Source organism: Notolepis coatsorum, assembly GCF_963971535.1.
Source record: "Notolepis coatsorum genome assembly, chromosome: 3".
NCBI lineage: Eukaryota > Metazoa > Chordata > Actinopteri > Aulopiformes > Paralepididae > Notolepis > Notolepis coatsorum.
In genome coordinates this window covers 205,756,446-205,772,833 of record NC_140167.1, presented here as the reverse complement: position 1 = coordinate 205,772,833, position 16,388 = coordinate 205,756,446, and the positions used below count along the sequence as shown (strand labels likewise).

Sequence of the window (16,388 nt, the reverse complement as noted above, 5' to 3'; positions counted from 1 at the left end):
TACTGACCGAGGGGCTGACCGCAGGTTAGAGCTGGTAGTGTGTTACTGACCGAGGGGCTGACAGCAGGTTAGAGCTGGTAGTGTGTTACTGACCGAGGGGCTGACAGCAGGTTAGAGCTGGTAGTGTTACTGACCGAGGGGCTGACGCAGGTTAGAGCTGGTAGTGTGTTACTGACCGAGGGGCTGACAGCAGGTTAGAGCTGGTAGTGTGTTACTGACCGAGGGGCTGACAGCAGGTTAGAGCTGGTAGTGTGTTACTGACCGAGGGGCTGACAGCAGGTTAGAGCTGTAGTGTGTTACTGACCGAGGGGCTGACAGCAGGTTAGAGCTGGTAGTGTGTTACTGACCGAGGGGCTGACAGCAGGTTAGAGCTGGTAGTGTGTTACTGACCGAGGGGCTGACAGCAGGTTAGAGCTGGTAGTGTGTTACTGACCGAGGGGCTGACAGCAGGTTAGAGCTGGTAGTGTGTTACTGACCGAGGGGCTGACAGCAGGTTAGAGCTGGTAGTGTGTTACTGACCGAGGGGCTGACAGCAGGTTAGAGCTGGTAGTGTGTTACTGACCGAGGGGCTGACAGCAGGTTAGAGCTGGTAGTGTGTTACTGACCGAGGGGCTGACAGCAGGTTAGAGCTGGTAGTGTGTTACTGACCGAGGGGCTGACAGCAGGTTAGAGCTGGTAGTGTGTTACTGACCGAGGGGCTGACAGCAGGTTAGAGCTGGTAGTGTGTTACTGACCGAGGGGCTGACCGCAGGTTAGAGCTGGTAGTGTGTTACTGACCGAGGGGCTGACAGCAGGTTAGAGCTGGTAGTGTGTTACTGACCGAGGGGCTGACAGCAGGTTAGAGCTGGTAGTGTGTTACTGACCGAGGGGCTGACAGCAGGTTAGAGCTGGAGTGTGTTAACTGACCGAGGGGCTGACAGCAGGTTAGAGCTGGTAGTGTGTTACTGACCGAGGGGCTGACAGCTGGTATGTGTTACTGACCGAGGGGCTGACAGCAGGTTAGAGCTGGTAGTGTGTACTGACCGAGGGGCTGACAGCAGGTTAGAGCTGGTAGTGTGTTACTGACCGAGGGCTGACCGCAGGTTAGAGCTGGTAGTGTGTTACTGACCGAGGGGCTGACAGCAGGTTAGAGCTGGTAGTGTGTTACTGACCGAGGGGCTGACAGCAGGTTAGAGCTGGTAGTGTGTTACTGACCGAGGGGCTGACAGCAGGTTAGAGCTGGTAGTGTGTTACTGACCGAGGGGCTGACAGCAGGTTAGAGCTGGTAGTGTGTTACTGACCGAGGGGCTGACCGCAGGTTAGAGCTGGTAGTGTGTTACTGACCGAGGGGCTGACAGCAGGTTAGAGCTGGTAGTGTGTTACTGACCGAGGGGCTGACAGCAGGTTAGAGCTGGTAGTGTGTTACTGACCGAGGGGCTGACAGCAGGTTAGAGCTGGTAGTGTGTTACTGACCGAGGGCTGACAGCAGGTTAGAGCTGGTAGTGTGTTACTGACCGAGGGGCTGACCGCAGGTTAGAGCTGGTAGTGTGTTACTGACCGAGGGGCTGACAGCAGGTTAGAGCTGGTAGTGTGTTACTGACCGAGGGGCTGACAGCAGGTTAGAGCTGGTAGTGTGTTACTGACCGAGGGGCTGACAGCAGGTTAGAGCTGGTAGTGTGTTACTGACCGAGGGCTGACAGCAGGTTAGAGCTGGTAGTGTGTTACTGACCGAGGGGCTGACAGCAGGTTAGAGCTGGTAGTGTGTTACTGACCGAGGGGCTGACAGCAGGTTAGAGCTGGTAGTGTGTTACTGACCGAGGGGCTGACAGCAGGTTAGAGCTGGTAGTGTGTTACTGACCGAGGGCTGACAGCAGGTTAGAGCTGGTAGTTGTGTTACTGACCGAGGGGCTGACAGCAGGTTAGAGCTGGTAGTGTGTTACTGACCGAGGGGCTGACAGCAGGTTAGAGCTGGTAGTGTGTTACTGACCGAGGGGCTGACAGCAGGTTAGAGCTGGTAGTGTGTTACTGACCGAGGGGCTGACAGCAGGTTAGAGCTGGTAGTGTGTTACTGACCGAGGGGCTGACAGCAGGTTAGAGCTGGTAGTGTGTTACTGACCGAGGGGCTGACAGCAGGTTAGAGCTGGTAGTGTGTTACTGACCGAGGGGCTGACAGCAGGTTAGAGCTGGTAGTGTGTTACTGACCGAGGGGCTGACCGCAGGTTAGAGCTGGTAGTGTGTTACTGACCGAGGGGCTGACAGCAGGTTAGAGCTGGTAGTGTGTTACTGACCGAGGGGCTGACAGCAGGTTAGAGCTGGTAGTGTGTTACTGACCGAGGGGCTGACAGCAGGTTAGAGCTGGTAGTGTGTTACTGACCGAGGGGCTGACAGCAGGTTAGAGCTGGTAGTGTGTTACTGACCGAGGGGCTGACAGCAGGTTAGAGCTGGTAGTGTGTTACTGACCGAGGGGCTGACAGCAGGTTAGAGCTGGTAGTGTGTTACTGACCGAGGGGCTGACCGCAGGTTAGAGCTGGTAGTGTGTTACTGACCGAGGGGCTGACAGCAGGTTAGAGCTGGTAGTGTGTTACTGACCGAGGGGCTGACAGCAGGTTAGAGCTGGTAGTGTGTTACTGACCGAGGGGCTGACAGCAGGTTAGAGCTGGTAGTGTGTTACTGACCGAGGTGCTGACCATTACGGCAGGTAGCTGGTAGTGTGTTACTGACCGAGGGCTGACAGCAGGTTAGAGCTGGTAGTGTGTTACTGACCGAGGGGCTGACAGCAGGTTAGAGCTGGTAGTGTGTTACTGACCGAGGGGCTGACAGCAGGTTAGAGCTGGTAGTGTGTTACTGACCGAGGGGCTGACCGCAGGTTAGAGCTGGTAGTGTGTTACTGACCGAGGGGCTGACCGCAGGTTAGAGCTGGTAGTGTGTTACTGACCGAGGGGCTGACCGCAGGTTAGAGCTGGTAGTGTGTTACTGACCGAGGGGCTGACAGCAGGTTAGAGCTGGTAGTGTGTTACTGACCGAGGGCTGACGAGCAGGGTTAGAGCTGGTAGAGTTGTTACTGACCGAGGGGCTGACAGCAGGTTAGAGCTGGTAGTGTGTTACTGACCGAGGGCTGACAGCAGGTTAGAGCTGGTAGTGTGTTACTGACCGAGGGGCTGACAGCAGGTTAGAGCTGGTAGTGTGTTACTGACCGAGGGGCTGACAGCAGGTTAGAGCTGGTAGTGTGTTACTGACCGAGGGGCTGACCGCAGGTTAGAGCTGGTAGTGTGTTACTGACCGAGGGCTGACAGCAGGTTAGAGCTGGTAGTGTGTTACTGACCGAGGGGCTGACAGCAGGTTAGAGCTGGTAGTGTGTTACTGACCGAGGGGCTGACAGCAGGTTAGAGCTGGTAGTGTGTTACTGACCGAGGGGCTGACAGCAGGTTAGAGCTGGTAGTGTGTACTGACCGAGGGGCTGACAGCAGGTTAGAGCTGGTAGTGTGTTACTGACCGAGGGGCTGACAGCAGGTTAGAGCTGGTAGTGTGTTACTGACCGAGGGGCTGACAGCAGGTTAGAGCTGGTAGTGTGTTACTGACCGAGGGGCTGACCGCAGGTTAGAGCTGGTAGTGTGTTACTGACCGAGGGGCTGACCGCAGGTTAGAGCTGGTAGTGTGTTACTGACCGAGGGGCTGACAGCAGGTTAGAGCTGGTAGTGTGTTACGACCGAGGGGCTGACAGCAGGTTAGAGCTGGTATGTGTGTACTGACCGAGGGGCTGACAGCAGGTTAGAGCTGGTAGTGTGTTACTGACCGAGGGGCTGACCGCAGGTTAGAGCTGGTAGTGTGTTACTGACCGAGGGGCTGACCGCAGGTTAGAGCTGGTAGTGTGTTACTGACCGAGGGGCTGACAGCAGGTTAAAGCTGGTAGTGTGTTACTGACCGGGGCTGACAGCAGGTTAGAGCTGGTAGTGTGTTACTGACCGAGGGGCTGACCGCAGGTTAGAGCTGGTAGTGTGTTACTGACCGAGGGGCTGACCGCAGGTTAGAGCTGGTAGTGTGTTACTGACCGAGGGGCTGACCGCAGGTTAGAGCTGGTAGTGTGTTACTGACCGAGGGGCTGACAGCAGGTTAGAGCTGGTAGTGTGTTACTGACCGAGGGGCTGACAGCAGGTTAGAGCTGGTAGTGTGTTACTGACCGTGGGCTGACCGCAGGTTAAGCTGGTAGTGTGTTACTGACCGAGGGCTGACAGCAGGTTAGAGCTGGTAGTGTGTTACTGACCGAGGGGCTGACCGCAGGTTAGAGCTGTAGTTGTTACTGACCGAGGGGCTGACAGCAGGTTAGAGCTGGTAGTGTGTTACTGACCGAGGGGCTGACAGCAGGTTAGAGCTGGTAGTGTGTTACTGACCGAGGGGCTGACAGCAGGTAGAGCTGGTAGTGTGTTACTGACCGAGGGGCTGACAGCAGGTTAGAGCTGGTAGTGTGTTACTGACCGAGGGGCTGACCGCAGGTTAGAGCTGGTAGTGTGTTACTGACCGAGGGGCTGACAGCAGGTTAGAGCTGGTAGTGTGTTACTGACCGAGGGGCTGACAGCAGGTTAGAGCTGGTAGTGTGTTACTGACCGAGGGGCTGACCGCAGGTTAGAGCTGGTAGTGTGTTACTGACCGAGGGGCTGACAGCAGGTTAGAGCTGGTAGTGTGTTACTGACCGAGGGCTGACCGCAGGTTAGAGCTGGTAGTGTGTTACTGACCGGGGGGCTGACAGCAGGTTAGAGCTGGTAGTGTGTTACTGACCGAGGGGCTGACAGCAGGGTAGAGCTGGTAGTGTGTTACTGACCGAGGGGCTGACAGCAGGTTAGAGCTGTTAGTGTGTTACTGACCGAGGGGCTGACGCAGGTTAGAGCTGGTAGTGTGTTACTGACCGAGGGGCTGACAGCAGGTTAGAGCTGGTAGTGTGTTACTGACCGAGGGGCTGACAGCAGGTTAGAGCTGGTAGTGTGTTACTGACCGAGGGCTGACAGCAGGTTGAGCTGGTAGTGTGTTACTGACCGAGGGGCTGACAGCAGGTTAGAGCTGGTAGTGTGTTACTGACCGAGGGGCTGACAGCAGGTTAGCTGGTAGTGTGGTACTGACCGAGGGGCTGACCGCAGGTTAGAGCTGGTAGTGTGTTACTGACCGAGGGGCTGACAGCAGGTTAGAGCTGGTAGTGTGTTACTGACCGAGGGGCTGACAGCAGGTTAGAGCTGGTAGTGTGTTACTGACCGAGGGGCTGACAGCAGGTTAGAGCTGGTAGTGTGTTACTGACCGAGGGCTGACAGCAGGTTAGAGCTGGTAGTGTGTTACTGACCGAGGGCTGACAGCAGGTTAGAGCTGGTAGTGTGTTACTGACCGAGGGGCTGACAGCAGGTTAGAGCTGGTATGTGTTACTGACCGAGGGGCTGACAGCAGGTTAGAGCTGGTAGTGTGTTACTGACCGAGGGGCTGACAGCAGGTTAGAGCTGGTAGTGGTGTTACTGACCGAGGGGCTGACAGCAGGTTAGAGCTGGTAGTGTGTTACTGACCGAGGGGCTGACAGCAGGTTAGAGCTGGTAGTGTGTTACTGACCGAGGGGCTGACAGCAGGTTAGAGCTGGTAGTGTGTTACTGACCGAGGGGCTGACAGCAGGTTAGAGCTGGTAGTGTGTTACTGACCGAGGGGCTGACAGCAGGTAGAGCTGGTAGTGTGTTACTGACCGAGGGGCTGACAGCAGGTTAGAGCTGGTAGTGTGTTACTGACCGAGGGGCTGACAGCAGGTTAGAGCTGGTAGTGTGTTACTGACCGAGGGGCTGACCGCAGGTTAGAGCTGGTAGTGTGTTACTGACCGAGGGGCTGACAGCAGGTTAGAGCTGGTAGTGTGTTACTGACCGAGGGGCTGACAGCAGGTTAGAGCTGGTAGTGTGTTACTGACCGGGGGGCTGACAGCAGGTTAGAGCTGGTAGTGTGTTACTGACCGAGGGGCTGACCGCAGGTTAGAGCTGGTAGTGTGTTACTGACCGAGGGGGCTGACAGCAGGTTAGAGCTGGTAGTGTGTTACTGACCGAGGGGCTGACAGCAGGTTAGAGCTGGTAGTGTGTTACTGACCGAGGGGCTGACAGCAGGTTAGAGCTGGTAGTGTGTTACTGACCGAGGGGCTGACAGCAGGTTAGAGCTGGTAGTGTGTTACTGACCGAGGGGCTGACAGCAGGTTAGAGCTGGTAGTGTGTTACTGACCGAGGGGCTGACAGCAGGTTAGAGCTGGTAGTGTGTTACTGACCGAGGGGCTGACAGCAGGTTAGAGCTGGTAGTGTGTTACTGACCGAGGGGCTGACCGCAGGTTAGAGCTGGTAGTGTGTTACTGACCGAGGGGCTGACAGCAGGTTAGAGCTGGTAGTGTGTTACTGACCGAGGGGCTGACAGCAGGTTAGAGCTGGTAGTGTGTTACTGACCGAGGGGCTGACAGCAGGTTAGAGCTGGTAGTGTGTTACTGACCGAGGGGCTGACCGCAGGTTAGAGCTGGTAGTGTGTTACTGACCCAGGGGCTGACAGACAGCAGGTTAGAGCTGGTAGTGTGTTACTGACCGAGGGGCTGACAGCAGGTTAGAGCTGGTAGTGTGTTACTGACCGAGGGGCTGACCGCAGGTTAGAGCTGGTAGTGTGTTACTGACCGAGGGGCTGACCGCAGGTTAGAGCTGGTAGTGTGTTACTGACCGAGGGGCTGACAGCAGGTTAGAGCTGGTAGTGTGTTACTGACCGAGGGGCTGACAGCAGGTTAGAGCTGGTAGTGTGTTACTGACCGAGGGGCTGACAGCAGGTTAGAGCTGGTAGTGTGTTACTGACCGAGGGGCTGACCGCAGGTTAGAGCTGGTAGTGTGTTACTGACCGAGGGGCTGACCGCAGGTTAGAGCTGGTAGTGTGTTACTGACCGAGGGGCTGACCGCAGGTTAGAGCTGGTAGTGTGTTACTGACCGAGGGGCTGACAGCAGGTTAGAGCTGGTAGTGTGTTACTGACCGAGGGGCTGACCGCAGGTTAGAGCTGGTAGTGTGTTACTGACCGAGGGGCTGACAGACAGCAGGTTAGAGCTGGTAGTGTGTTACTGACCGAGGGGCTGACCGCAGGTTAGAGCTGGTAGTGTGTTACTGACCGAGGGGCTGACCGCAGGTTAGAGCTGGTAGTGTGTTACTGACCGAGGGGCTGACAGACAGCAGGTTAGAGCTGGTAGTGTGTTACTGACCGAGGGGCTGACCGCAGGTTAGAGCTGGTAGTGTGTTACTGACCGAGGGGCTGACAGACAGCAGGTTAGAGCTGGTAGTGTGTTACTGACCGAGGGGCTGACCGCAGGTTAGAGCTGGTAGTGTGTTACTGACCGAGGGGCTGACAGCAGGTTAGAGCTGGTAGTGTGTTACTGACCGAGGGGCTGACAGCAGGTTAGAGCTGGTAGTGTGTTACTGACCGAGGGGCTGACCGCAGGTTAGAGCTGGTAGTGTGTTACTGACCGAGGGGCTGACAGCAGGTTAGAGCTGGTAGTGTGTTACTGACCGAGGGGCTGACAGCAGGTTAGAGCTGGTAGTGTGTTACTGACCGAGGGGCTGACAGACAGCAGGTTAGAGCTGGTAGTGTGTTACTGACCGAGGGGCTGACAGCAGGTTAGAGCTGGTAGTGTGTTACTGACCGAGGGGCTGACAGCAGGTTAGAGCTGGTAGTGTGTTACTGACCGAGGGGCTGACAGACAGCAGGTTAGAGCTGGTAGTGTGTTACTGACCGAGGGGCTGACAGCAGGTTAGAGCTGGTAGTGTGTTACTGACCGAGGGGCTGACAGCAGGTTAGAGCTGGTAGTGTGTTACTGACCGAGGGGCTGACCGCAGGTTAGAGCTGGTAGTGTGTTACTGACCGAGGGGCTGACAGCAGGTTAGAGCTGGTAGTGTGTTACTGACCGAGGGGCTGACAGCAGGTTAGAGCTCCTCCAGACCATAGCACCAGACATCCTCCCATTCCTAACTGCAACCATCAACTCCTCACTCAACTCGGGGGTGGTCCCCACCTCCCTAAAACAAGCCAGAGTCACGCCGCTCATAAAAAAACCAACCCTGAACCCTACCGTCATAGGCAACTACCGTCCTGTCTCTCTTCTCTCCTTCCTTTCTAAAACACTTGAACGTGCTGTATCCAACCAACTTACTACTTATCTCTTACAGAATGACCTCCTAGACCCTAATCAGTCAGGCTTCAGGACTGGTCACTCCACAGAGACAGCCCTCATTGCGGTCACAGAGGCACTTCACTTAGCAAAAGCGAAAGGCCTCTCCTCTGTCCTGATTCTCCTAGATCTATCTGCAGCCTTCGACACAGTCAACCACCAGATCCTCCTTGCGGCCCTCGCAGGAATGGGAGTGGCTGGCTCTGCGCTGACATGGCTGTCATCATACCTCAATGACCGCTCCTACCAAGTGTCATGGAGAGGGACCCTGTCGGCCACCCGCCCCCTGCGGACGGGTGTCCCCCAGGGCTCGGTTTTAGGACCCCTTCTCTTCTCCCTCTACACTAAATCACTGGGTAACATTATCACGTCTCATGGCTTCTCCTACCATTGTTATGCCGACGATACTCAACTCTTCCTCTCCTTCCCTCCCTCAGATATCCACGTCTCTGTGCGGATCTCGGCCTGTCTGTCCGACATCTCAGCCTGGATGACGTCCAACCACCTCAAACTGAACCTAAGCAAAACAGAATTGCTCCACCTGCCGGCCAAATCCTCCCCCCTAACCGACCTTTCAATCACAGTCTAGAATGCAGCTGTGACTGTGTCCCCGACCGCCAAGAACCTTGGTGTTGTCCTTGACGACCAGTTGAACTTCTCTGCTCACATCGCAGCGACGACCAGAACCTGCCGATTCCTCCTGAGCAACGTCAGAAGGATACGCCCCTTCCTGACAAAAGAAGCCACCCAACTCCTCGTCCAATCAACAGTCATCTCCCGCCTCGACTACTGCAATGCACTGCTCGCTGGCCTCCCGGCCACTGCCACTAAGCCTCTTCAACTCATTCAGAACGCAGCGGCCCGCCTGATCTCAAACCTACCGAAGTCGGCCCATGTCACCCCACTTCTTAGGGACCTGCACTGGCTCCCCATTGCTGCACGAATCCGCTTCAAGGCCCTCGACCTAGCATACCGTGCGGCAAAGGGAACTGCTCCCGCCTACCTCCGGTCAATGGTCTCTAACTACACACCCTCAAGACCCCTACGCTCTGCATCTTCTGGCCGCCTCAGACCTACTCCTATCCAAGCTCCGGGAGGGTCATCAAAGAGAAGTCGCCTATTCTCAGTCCTTGCCCCACAATGGTGGAATGAACTACCCACCCCAGTTAGGACAGCCGAATCACGTCCAATCTTTCGCCGTCGACTAAAGACGCACTTCTTCAACCATTATCTGAATAAAAAAAAAAAAAAAAAAAAAAAAATACAAAAAATCTAACCCTAACTAACCGTACTGTCATGCACTTGTCCTAATAAACTAACCTACACTGTAGCACTCAACACTTTGATGAACATTGTTGCTCAGCTGATAGAGTTGTGCCCTTCCTGATGGCTTGTCGTACAGAACTTGTAAGTCGCTTTGGATAAAAGCGTCAGCTAAATGACTAAATGTAAATGTAATGTAGTGTGTTACTGACCAAGGGGCTGACCGCAGGTTAGAGCTGGTAGTGTGTTACTGACCGAGGGGCTGACAGCAGGTTAGAGCTGGTAGTGTGTTACTGACCGAGGGGCTGACCGCAGGTTAGAGCTGGTAGTGTGTTACTGACCGAGGGGCTGACCGCAGGTTAGAGCTGGTAGTGTGTTACTGACCGAGGGGCTGACCGCAGGTTAGAGCTGGTAGTGTGTTACTGACCGAGGGGCTGACAGCAGGTTAGAGCTGGTAGTGTGTTACTGACCGAGGGGCTGACAGCAGGTTAGAGCTGGTAGTGTGTTACTGACCGAGGGGCTGACCGCAGGTTAGAGCTGGTAGTGTGTTACTGACCGAGGGGCTGACAGCAGGTTAGAGCTGGTAGTGTGTTACTGACCGAGGGGCTGACAGCAGGTTAGAGCTGGTAGTGTGTTACTGACCGAGGGGCTGACCGCAGGTTAGAGCTGGTAGTGTGTTACTGACCGAGGGGCTGACCGCAGGGCTGCAGGTCAGACCGTGGCTCTGTGCCTGCAGGGCGACATGGACGTACACGTCCTCCTCGGTGTGGGTGTCGCACAGGAAGAGCTGCAGCACGTCGTTGTGGTAACTCTGGAGGGCGGCCACCAGGGTGCGCTCACGGCACATGTGTTTAAAGGAGGCTGTGGCGCTGGCACTCCAACAGCCCTGGAGGACGAAGAAGAGAGGAACACAAAGGAAATCATATACCAAGAAGCTAAGAGGTTAAAAAATACATTAAAATGTGTCTCGGTAGGAACAATTCAGCATCGTATAAAGTTAATTATACAGCGGGCAGCTCAAATCAAGCAATCTGATTGGGTCATAGCCATTAGCCTTGTTAAATGAGACGACCTGGTCTACGGAGGAGACTGGGGCTGAGGCCCTCACGTCACGGCACGCACATATGCCCATATATGGAGGTTCAAAATGTCACTCATCTGAATCAGACGGATAAAGCGATGGTTTTATCCAGATTGATTGATTATTGCCACTTCCGCTAAATGTATTAATCTAGCTACTGACCCTGTTAAGCTGGGCGTCAACGCCAGTTCTGTTAAAGCTGCTGAATTTTCCAAACGGGTGTTATTTGGACGAACTGACTACATATTTCCAATCTACAGTAAATGGGTAGATTCTATTTTGCACCCATTTAGTGTTAATGTCTGATTTCGGAACTACGCCCCTTAGCTGTGATATACTAACCATACACCACTGTTACCAAGTAGGCTATGGCAATAGGAAAGTAAAACCCACTTCAATAAAAAAGATTCTGTTTTTATTAGTACATTTTTATTAGTAAATAATAATGTACTAATAAAAACAGAATCTTTTTTATTGAAGTGGGTCTTACTTTCCTATTGCCATAGCCTACTTGGTAACCGTGGTGTATGGTTAGTATATCACAGCTAAGGGGCGTAGTTCCGAAATCAGACATTAACACTAGGCACTAAAAAAAAGAAACATCCAAAACGATGTCACTGCCCAAATCTTTTCAGGTTGCTGCAAATATACAATACTACTTTAAACGTACACCAGTTGGCATGATTCCAGCCAGCGATGACGGCACAGCTTGTGCCGGGAGCTCAGAGTAGCAGGACCTTGGAATCAGAGAAGAGAGACATAGGATAGAATCAACCAAACACACTCAAATACACAACAGGCAGAAACACACCTCGTCCGGTCCATGGAATCTCAGACTCACTAATGAACTCGACTTTAAAACCTTTAACTGTGTGGTACTACTAGGGCTGTTGCAATAATGGAATAATCGTGTGATTGGGATTAGGAGAATCACAATATTTTGTATGACCGTGATCATTGTTTTATTTTCCCCTTCAGATTTTCTTTTTCATCTTCCATATTACATTTCTTTTTTTAACCCTAGCCCCATTTCTTAACGAACAAATAATTGTCATTACACATTTCCATGATCGCAGCAGTCCTAAGTACTACTGCTACTACTATTACTACTACTACTACTACTACCACCATCACCACAACTGCTACCACTACTACTATTACTACTGCTATACTACCACTAATATTACTACCACTACTGTTGTGAAGGGCCAGATTAAACCGAATATATATATTTATTTATATATATATATTTAATTGTATTTGTATATTCTCTAATATTCCCTGATATCCCTTGTATATTCAGGGATTAAAGCAAAAAAAAATCTCCTGACTGAACTTTTTTTCAGGCCAAGTCATATTCTTATTTTAACCTCCACTGTATTTCTTTTTAATAGCGTTGGCGTTTTAAGGGAGCCTACTTGTTTCGGGTTAGTCGATAATCCAATGTACAGTTACCCCCCCACCCCGCCTACCCAACCCTCCCCCCAACCACCTCCAATGTACAGTCCCCCCCCCTCCACCCAACCTACCCAACCTCCTCCAATGTACAGTTTCTTCATCAAATGTATATACTCTCTTTTTTAGACTCTATTGTATTTCACAAACAATACTGTATTTGTAAATCTGGTATGTCATAATCATAAATGTATAGATGTAGCAGTATTATCTATCTGTATGTCATGTATGTCATATATGTTATGATGAATTGAAAATGGGGGACCCTGATGTAAACAAGAGGAAAGTCTTTCTCTGGTCTGCACCCCCTTAACAATTGTATTGAGCTGTACTGTATTGTACCCATTCTGCAATCTGTTATAACAATCAATCAATATTTAACAGATTGCAGATATATAGGTTATATAGGATATATAGGTTTAGGATTGCAGGTATATAGTAATGATTGCAGATATATAGGTTATATAGGATATATAGGTTAATATAAGATTGCAGGTATATAGTAATGTTACATTTGTGACATATACGATATGCAAATATAGAGTACTGTTACCCATAGATCCTAACAGAGATTATATACATTATGATGGGGAGGAGACTGTACATTAGGGTGGGTGGGAGAAAAAAGATACATACATGGAGAGAATATACAGTGGGGAGGAGACCGTCTATAGATACACCTGTGTGATGTTGATATTTGTACTGTGAAGTAACACGACAATGACAAATGTGTTGTTTCTGTTTTTCTTTTTGACATAGTTGCGGAACACGGAACAAGTTAACAACTCACCACCGTCTACAGTCCCTGCATCATACTGTAGCCTAGCCAGTCTCTTGAAATACTGCTATCTTCAAACTTCCATTCCTCTCGACACTTTCTTTTGTTGGGTGGTGCCGCTCATCCTTTTCGTCTGAGAACACTGTGTGTTTTCTTTTTAGTGGCCAGCTTACTCCTTCCATTAACGTTATTATGCTGACGTTAGCTAATAACTATGTGTTGGGGATAATGGTTCCGCACGGACCATATTGTTTGTTACATTGCTGTCGGCAAACTCGCTCAGAGTGTCAACAGAGTGTTGACGTTAAGTTGATGTTAGCTGCTAGCTGGCTACCCAAATCCACAACAGCCAGGCAGCCAACCGTACAAAATACAGTCTCAGCCAATCACATTGATTTGTACAGTTAGTTAGCTCCACTCCATTGCAAAGTAAAAGTTAGCCAGCCAGGACAGCCCGTATTAGCAAGCTACAGTTACAGTAACGTTAGCCACCCGAAGATCGGTAGCTAGCTAACGTTAGCCACAGCTTCAAAAACGAATTTCAATTATGTTATGAGCTATCAGCTAGCCGGCTAGATAACGTTAGAAAACGCCTCGTGTAGTAAACTAAAGTGAATAGTTTACTGGGCCATTGTTTAATGCTTCAGTGGTGTTAAAAGAGGACCTGCACGCTTGCTATCTTCGGTGCAAATGATACGGGTCTGTGACAAGACAGGTCTGTGAGGGGGAGGGCACTGTGAGCAGCGTGTGTGCATCAAGCTCACGTTTGATTGGTTAGAATGGTCAAAATGCCCTACGCATCTACAAATCATATTATACCAGGTAGCCAATTCCGTCAGACTCCAAATCAAATTGACGAAATTTTTTTTTAAAAAGACTGAAATCCGTCTGGAGACGGAACGCTTTAATGCATGTATATTCCTTGTACAATATGCATTGAATATCCATTCTAGCCTACTGAACATCCCATAATAGTCTCCATTCTACTATTGGTCGAGACCTTGGTGCCAGGCTGCCATACCCCCCAGACCCAGTTCAAACGTACCGCTCAACATGTACGAACAAGTCCTAGTTCCGCGTAGGAATCTGGCTACCGCACCACTAATGGTACTATTTGTTCATAGTGCGTATATATACTGCGCTACTAAAGTAGGACTTCCTTTTTTAGTCCAGTTTCTTACCCTCCAATAGAGTGACAGACGTAAAGCCTCCCCGCGACGCCACGTGTGGGAGTAAGGCCAAGTTCGGCCTACCATCGGTATTGAGACATCGTGTATATTAATATTTGAATAGTCATATTTGGCACTATATCGTCGAGTTGGACGTAGTCTATTAAGCTAATAATAGTCTATTCATATGTAGTGCTTCGTGCGGTGAGAATACTATCGTAGTCAGTACCCCCATCGTTTCGGGTAGAACTGGCTGCTTATCCAGGGTGGCCGACCCCATGTGAGGCTGCACCCGAGGAGCCCCAGAGCCGACGAGCGAGTGGACCTGCATACCGGATTATTCTACCGACGACAGCCCGCCTTCCCAGGCACGGATTATGCTTTGTATACAGTGATTATTCTATGGATAAAGACCAACACTGCCGTGTGTTGGAAACCCCCCCCCCGGAGAGGACGACAGGTGAGGAGACGCTCTACACGACGAGGTCGCTTCACGTCTCTCCATCGTGGACCGGAGGAAGCCGGCCCACAGAGAGTCCAACTGCTTTCATCTGTGGATCGAGGATCGCTGAGGCACCGAGCCGCACAACCGTGGGTTCTCCCAGGATACCCTCGGCCAGACGGATACAGCCAGACTCTACCCCCCCCCCTTCTCCAGTTGTCTTACAAGCGACCGGAATTCCCCCCTAGTGTATCCAGTTCTATAATCATTAAAGTATCATTGCTATTATTCCTTAAATATTCCAGGTTGTATATTTACCGCCTGCGCCACCAGAGATTGGACGTTCTCTATTGATATACCAACGAATACTCATTTGCCATAAAAGTGCATCCTATTTCAAATCATAAATGTAATTAAGTGATTGCTCTACATACCCTTTGCTATGTATTAATTATTATTAAACGCAGACTTTCGACTTGGTACATTTGTGTTGGATCGTTTCATCTACGTGGGAGTGTTTACCATAATTATTTATGCCTAGTACTGGGTGGCCAGAGTCTAAAGTACAAGAGGTAGTGGTAGTAAGTATCATATCTAACAATACAGTCAGGGAATTGTACCCCTCAGTTACAATTGGTCCTTCGAGCCGGATGGTAATTAGTGTAATATTAATATAGTGTTATTAATATTGAAATGGCCTATGATGAACACTCCACGAAACGATCCTCCTAACCAACGCCCGCAGCGCGAACGACGGCTCCCTCAGTACTTAGAGGCTTACGCTGTCAGTCAACAACCTAGTCTTCTACTAACAGTAAACGCGGTAAAACTAGAAAGTAAAAGTATGTCTAACCCCAACGCCCAGACTACCCCGACCATAGAGGCCCCTACGGGTTCTAATGTAACTGACCAAGCTCACGGTGGGGACCAGTGGGAACCAGACATGACTTCACACCCCGCCAGTACTGAAGAAGTAGTCCCCGATGAGTCCCGGGAGGAATACAACGCTACCGAGAGAGAACTCGGCACGGAAGAAGACGGGGAGAGCACCGTGGAGATAGAGCTCCAAGGCTCCGCAAGGAGTACCCCGAGGGAAGGCTCCCCTATACAACCGCCTTCTCCCAGCGAGGCAGAGAGGACCCTACAGCAGGCCTTCCTCATCAGCCTGAACGCCGCTGCTGAACGCGACCGACTGCAGATCCAGCAGCGGAGCGAAGAAGAGCATATACGTCTAGAAATAAGACGCATTCAGATGGAAGAGAATGTGGCCCGAGACCGAGCAGACAGCCAGCGAGCAGCTGCTGGTGCTCTACGGGACGCAGAGCGCGACAGACAGCAAGCGCAACTAATAGAACAGCTGATCAGACGGACAACACCCTCTCCCTCCGCCAGAGGCTCCAGGAACTCGTCTAGACACACCTCCAGGGCGGCATCCCCTAGCCGAGTAAACAACCCTGAACTTGACCAACAGACGAGGTCTATACCCCCCACAGACCACCTCCCCCCACCGGTCCAAGCGCGACCTAGCAACCGGGAAGGAGCAGCACATCCTGTGGAGAGGCTAAACCAGAGACTACAAGCACTGGATGACCTAACTGAAGACGAAGAGGAAGAGGAGGAGAACCGCGCCCGACGACAGCACAGTACTCTACCGGACCAGGAGGTCCGGTACAGCCCAGGCTATACTCCCGCGGAGCTGCGCTACAGACCCCCGACTCTATACACGGGTGAGCACGACGCACGACCCGCACCGAGGAACAGCACCTGGACAAGCGGGCCATGGTACACTGCCGGTACCAGCCCATACCAAGGAGTGGGAGGAGACTCGCCTAGGAGGCCTCTCCCCCAACGCTCGCCGATGTATCCACAGTCAGCGTCATACATTGGCACGCCTATGGTACCCGACTTCACCCAAGAGAACCGGGCCCAGTATACAGAACTCCGCATGTGCCTGGAGACCATGTTGGTGGATGTATTGGATGAACGCCATAAATACGCCATCCTACTGAAGCACTTAAAGGTACCCCGC

At 51.7% G+C, this 16,388-nt stretch overlaps 1 protein-coding gene across 1 annotated transcript in view; it reads right to left on the bottom strand.

Annotated features, from left to right (window-relative positions):
• Positions 1–10,068: 10,068 nt before the first annotated feature.
• The window catches only part of tdrd5 (tudor domain containing 5), a gene marked incomplete at its 3' end in the record, with an annotated part of 87,801 nt that continues 81,481 nt past the window's right edge, over positions 10,069–16,388 (bottom strand). Inside the window, exons 10-11 of the mRNA XM_084311523.1 lie at positions 11,186–11,252; positions 10,069–10,320 (exon numbers count right to left, since the gene is read on the bottom strand). Coding sequence (XP_084167649.1) covers positions 10,069–10,320; positions 11,186–11,252 — 319 coding nt within the window. The remainder of the gene's footprint in view (positions 10,321–11,185; positions 11,253–16,388) is intronic.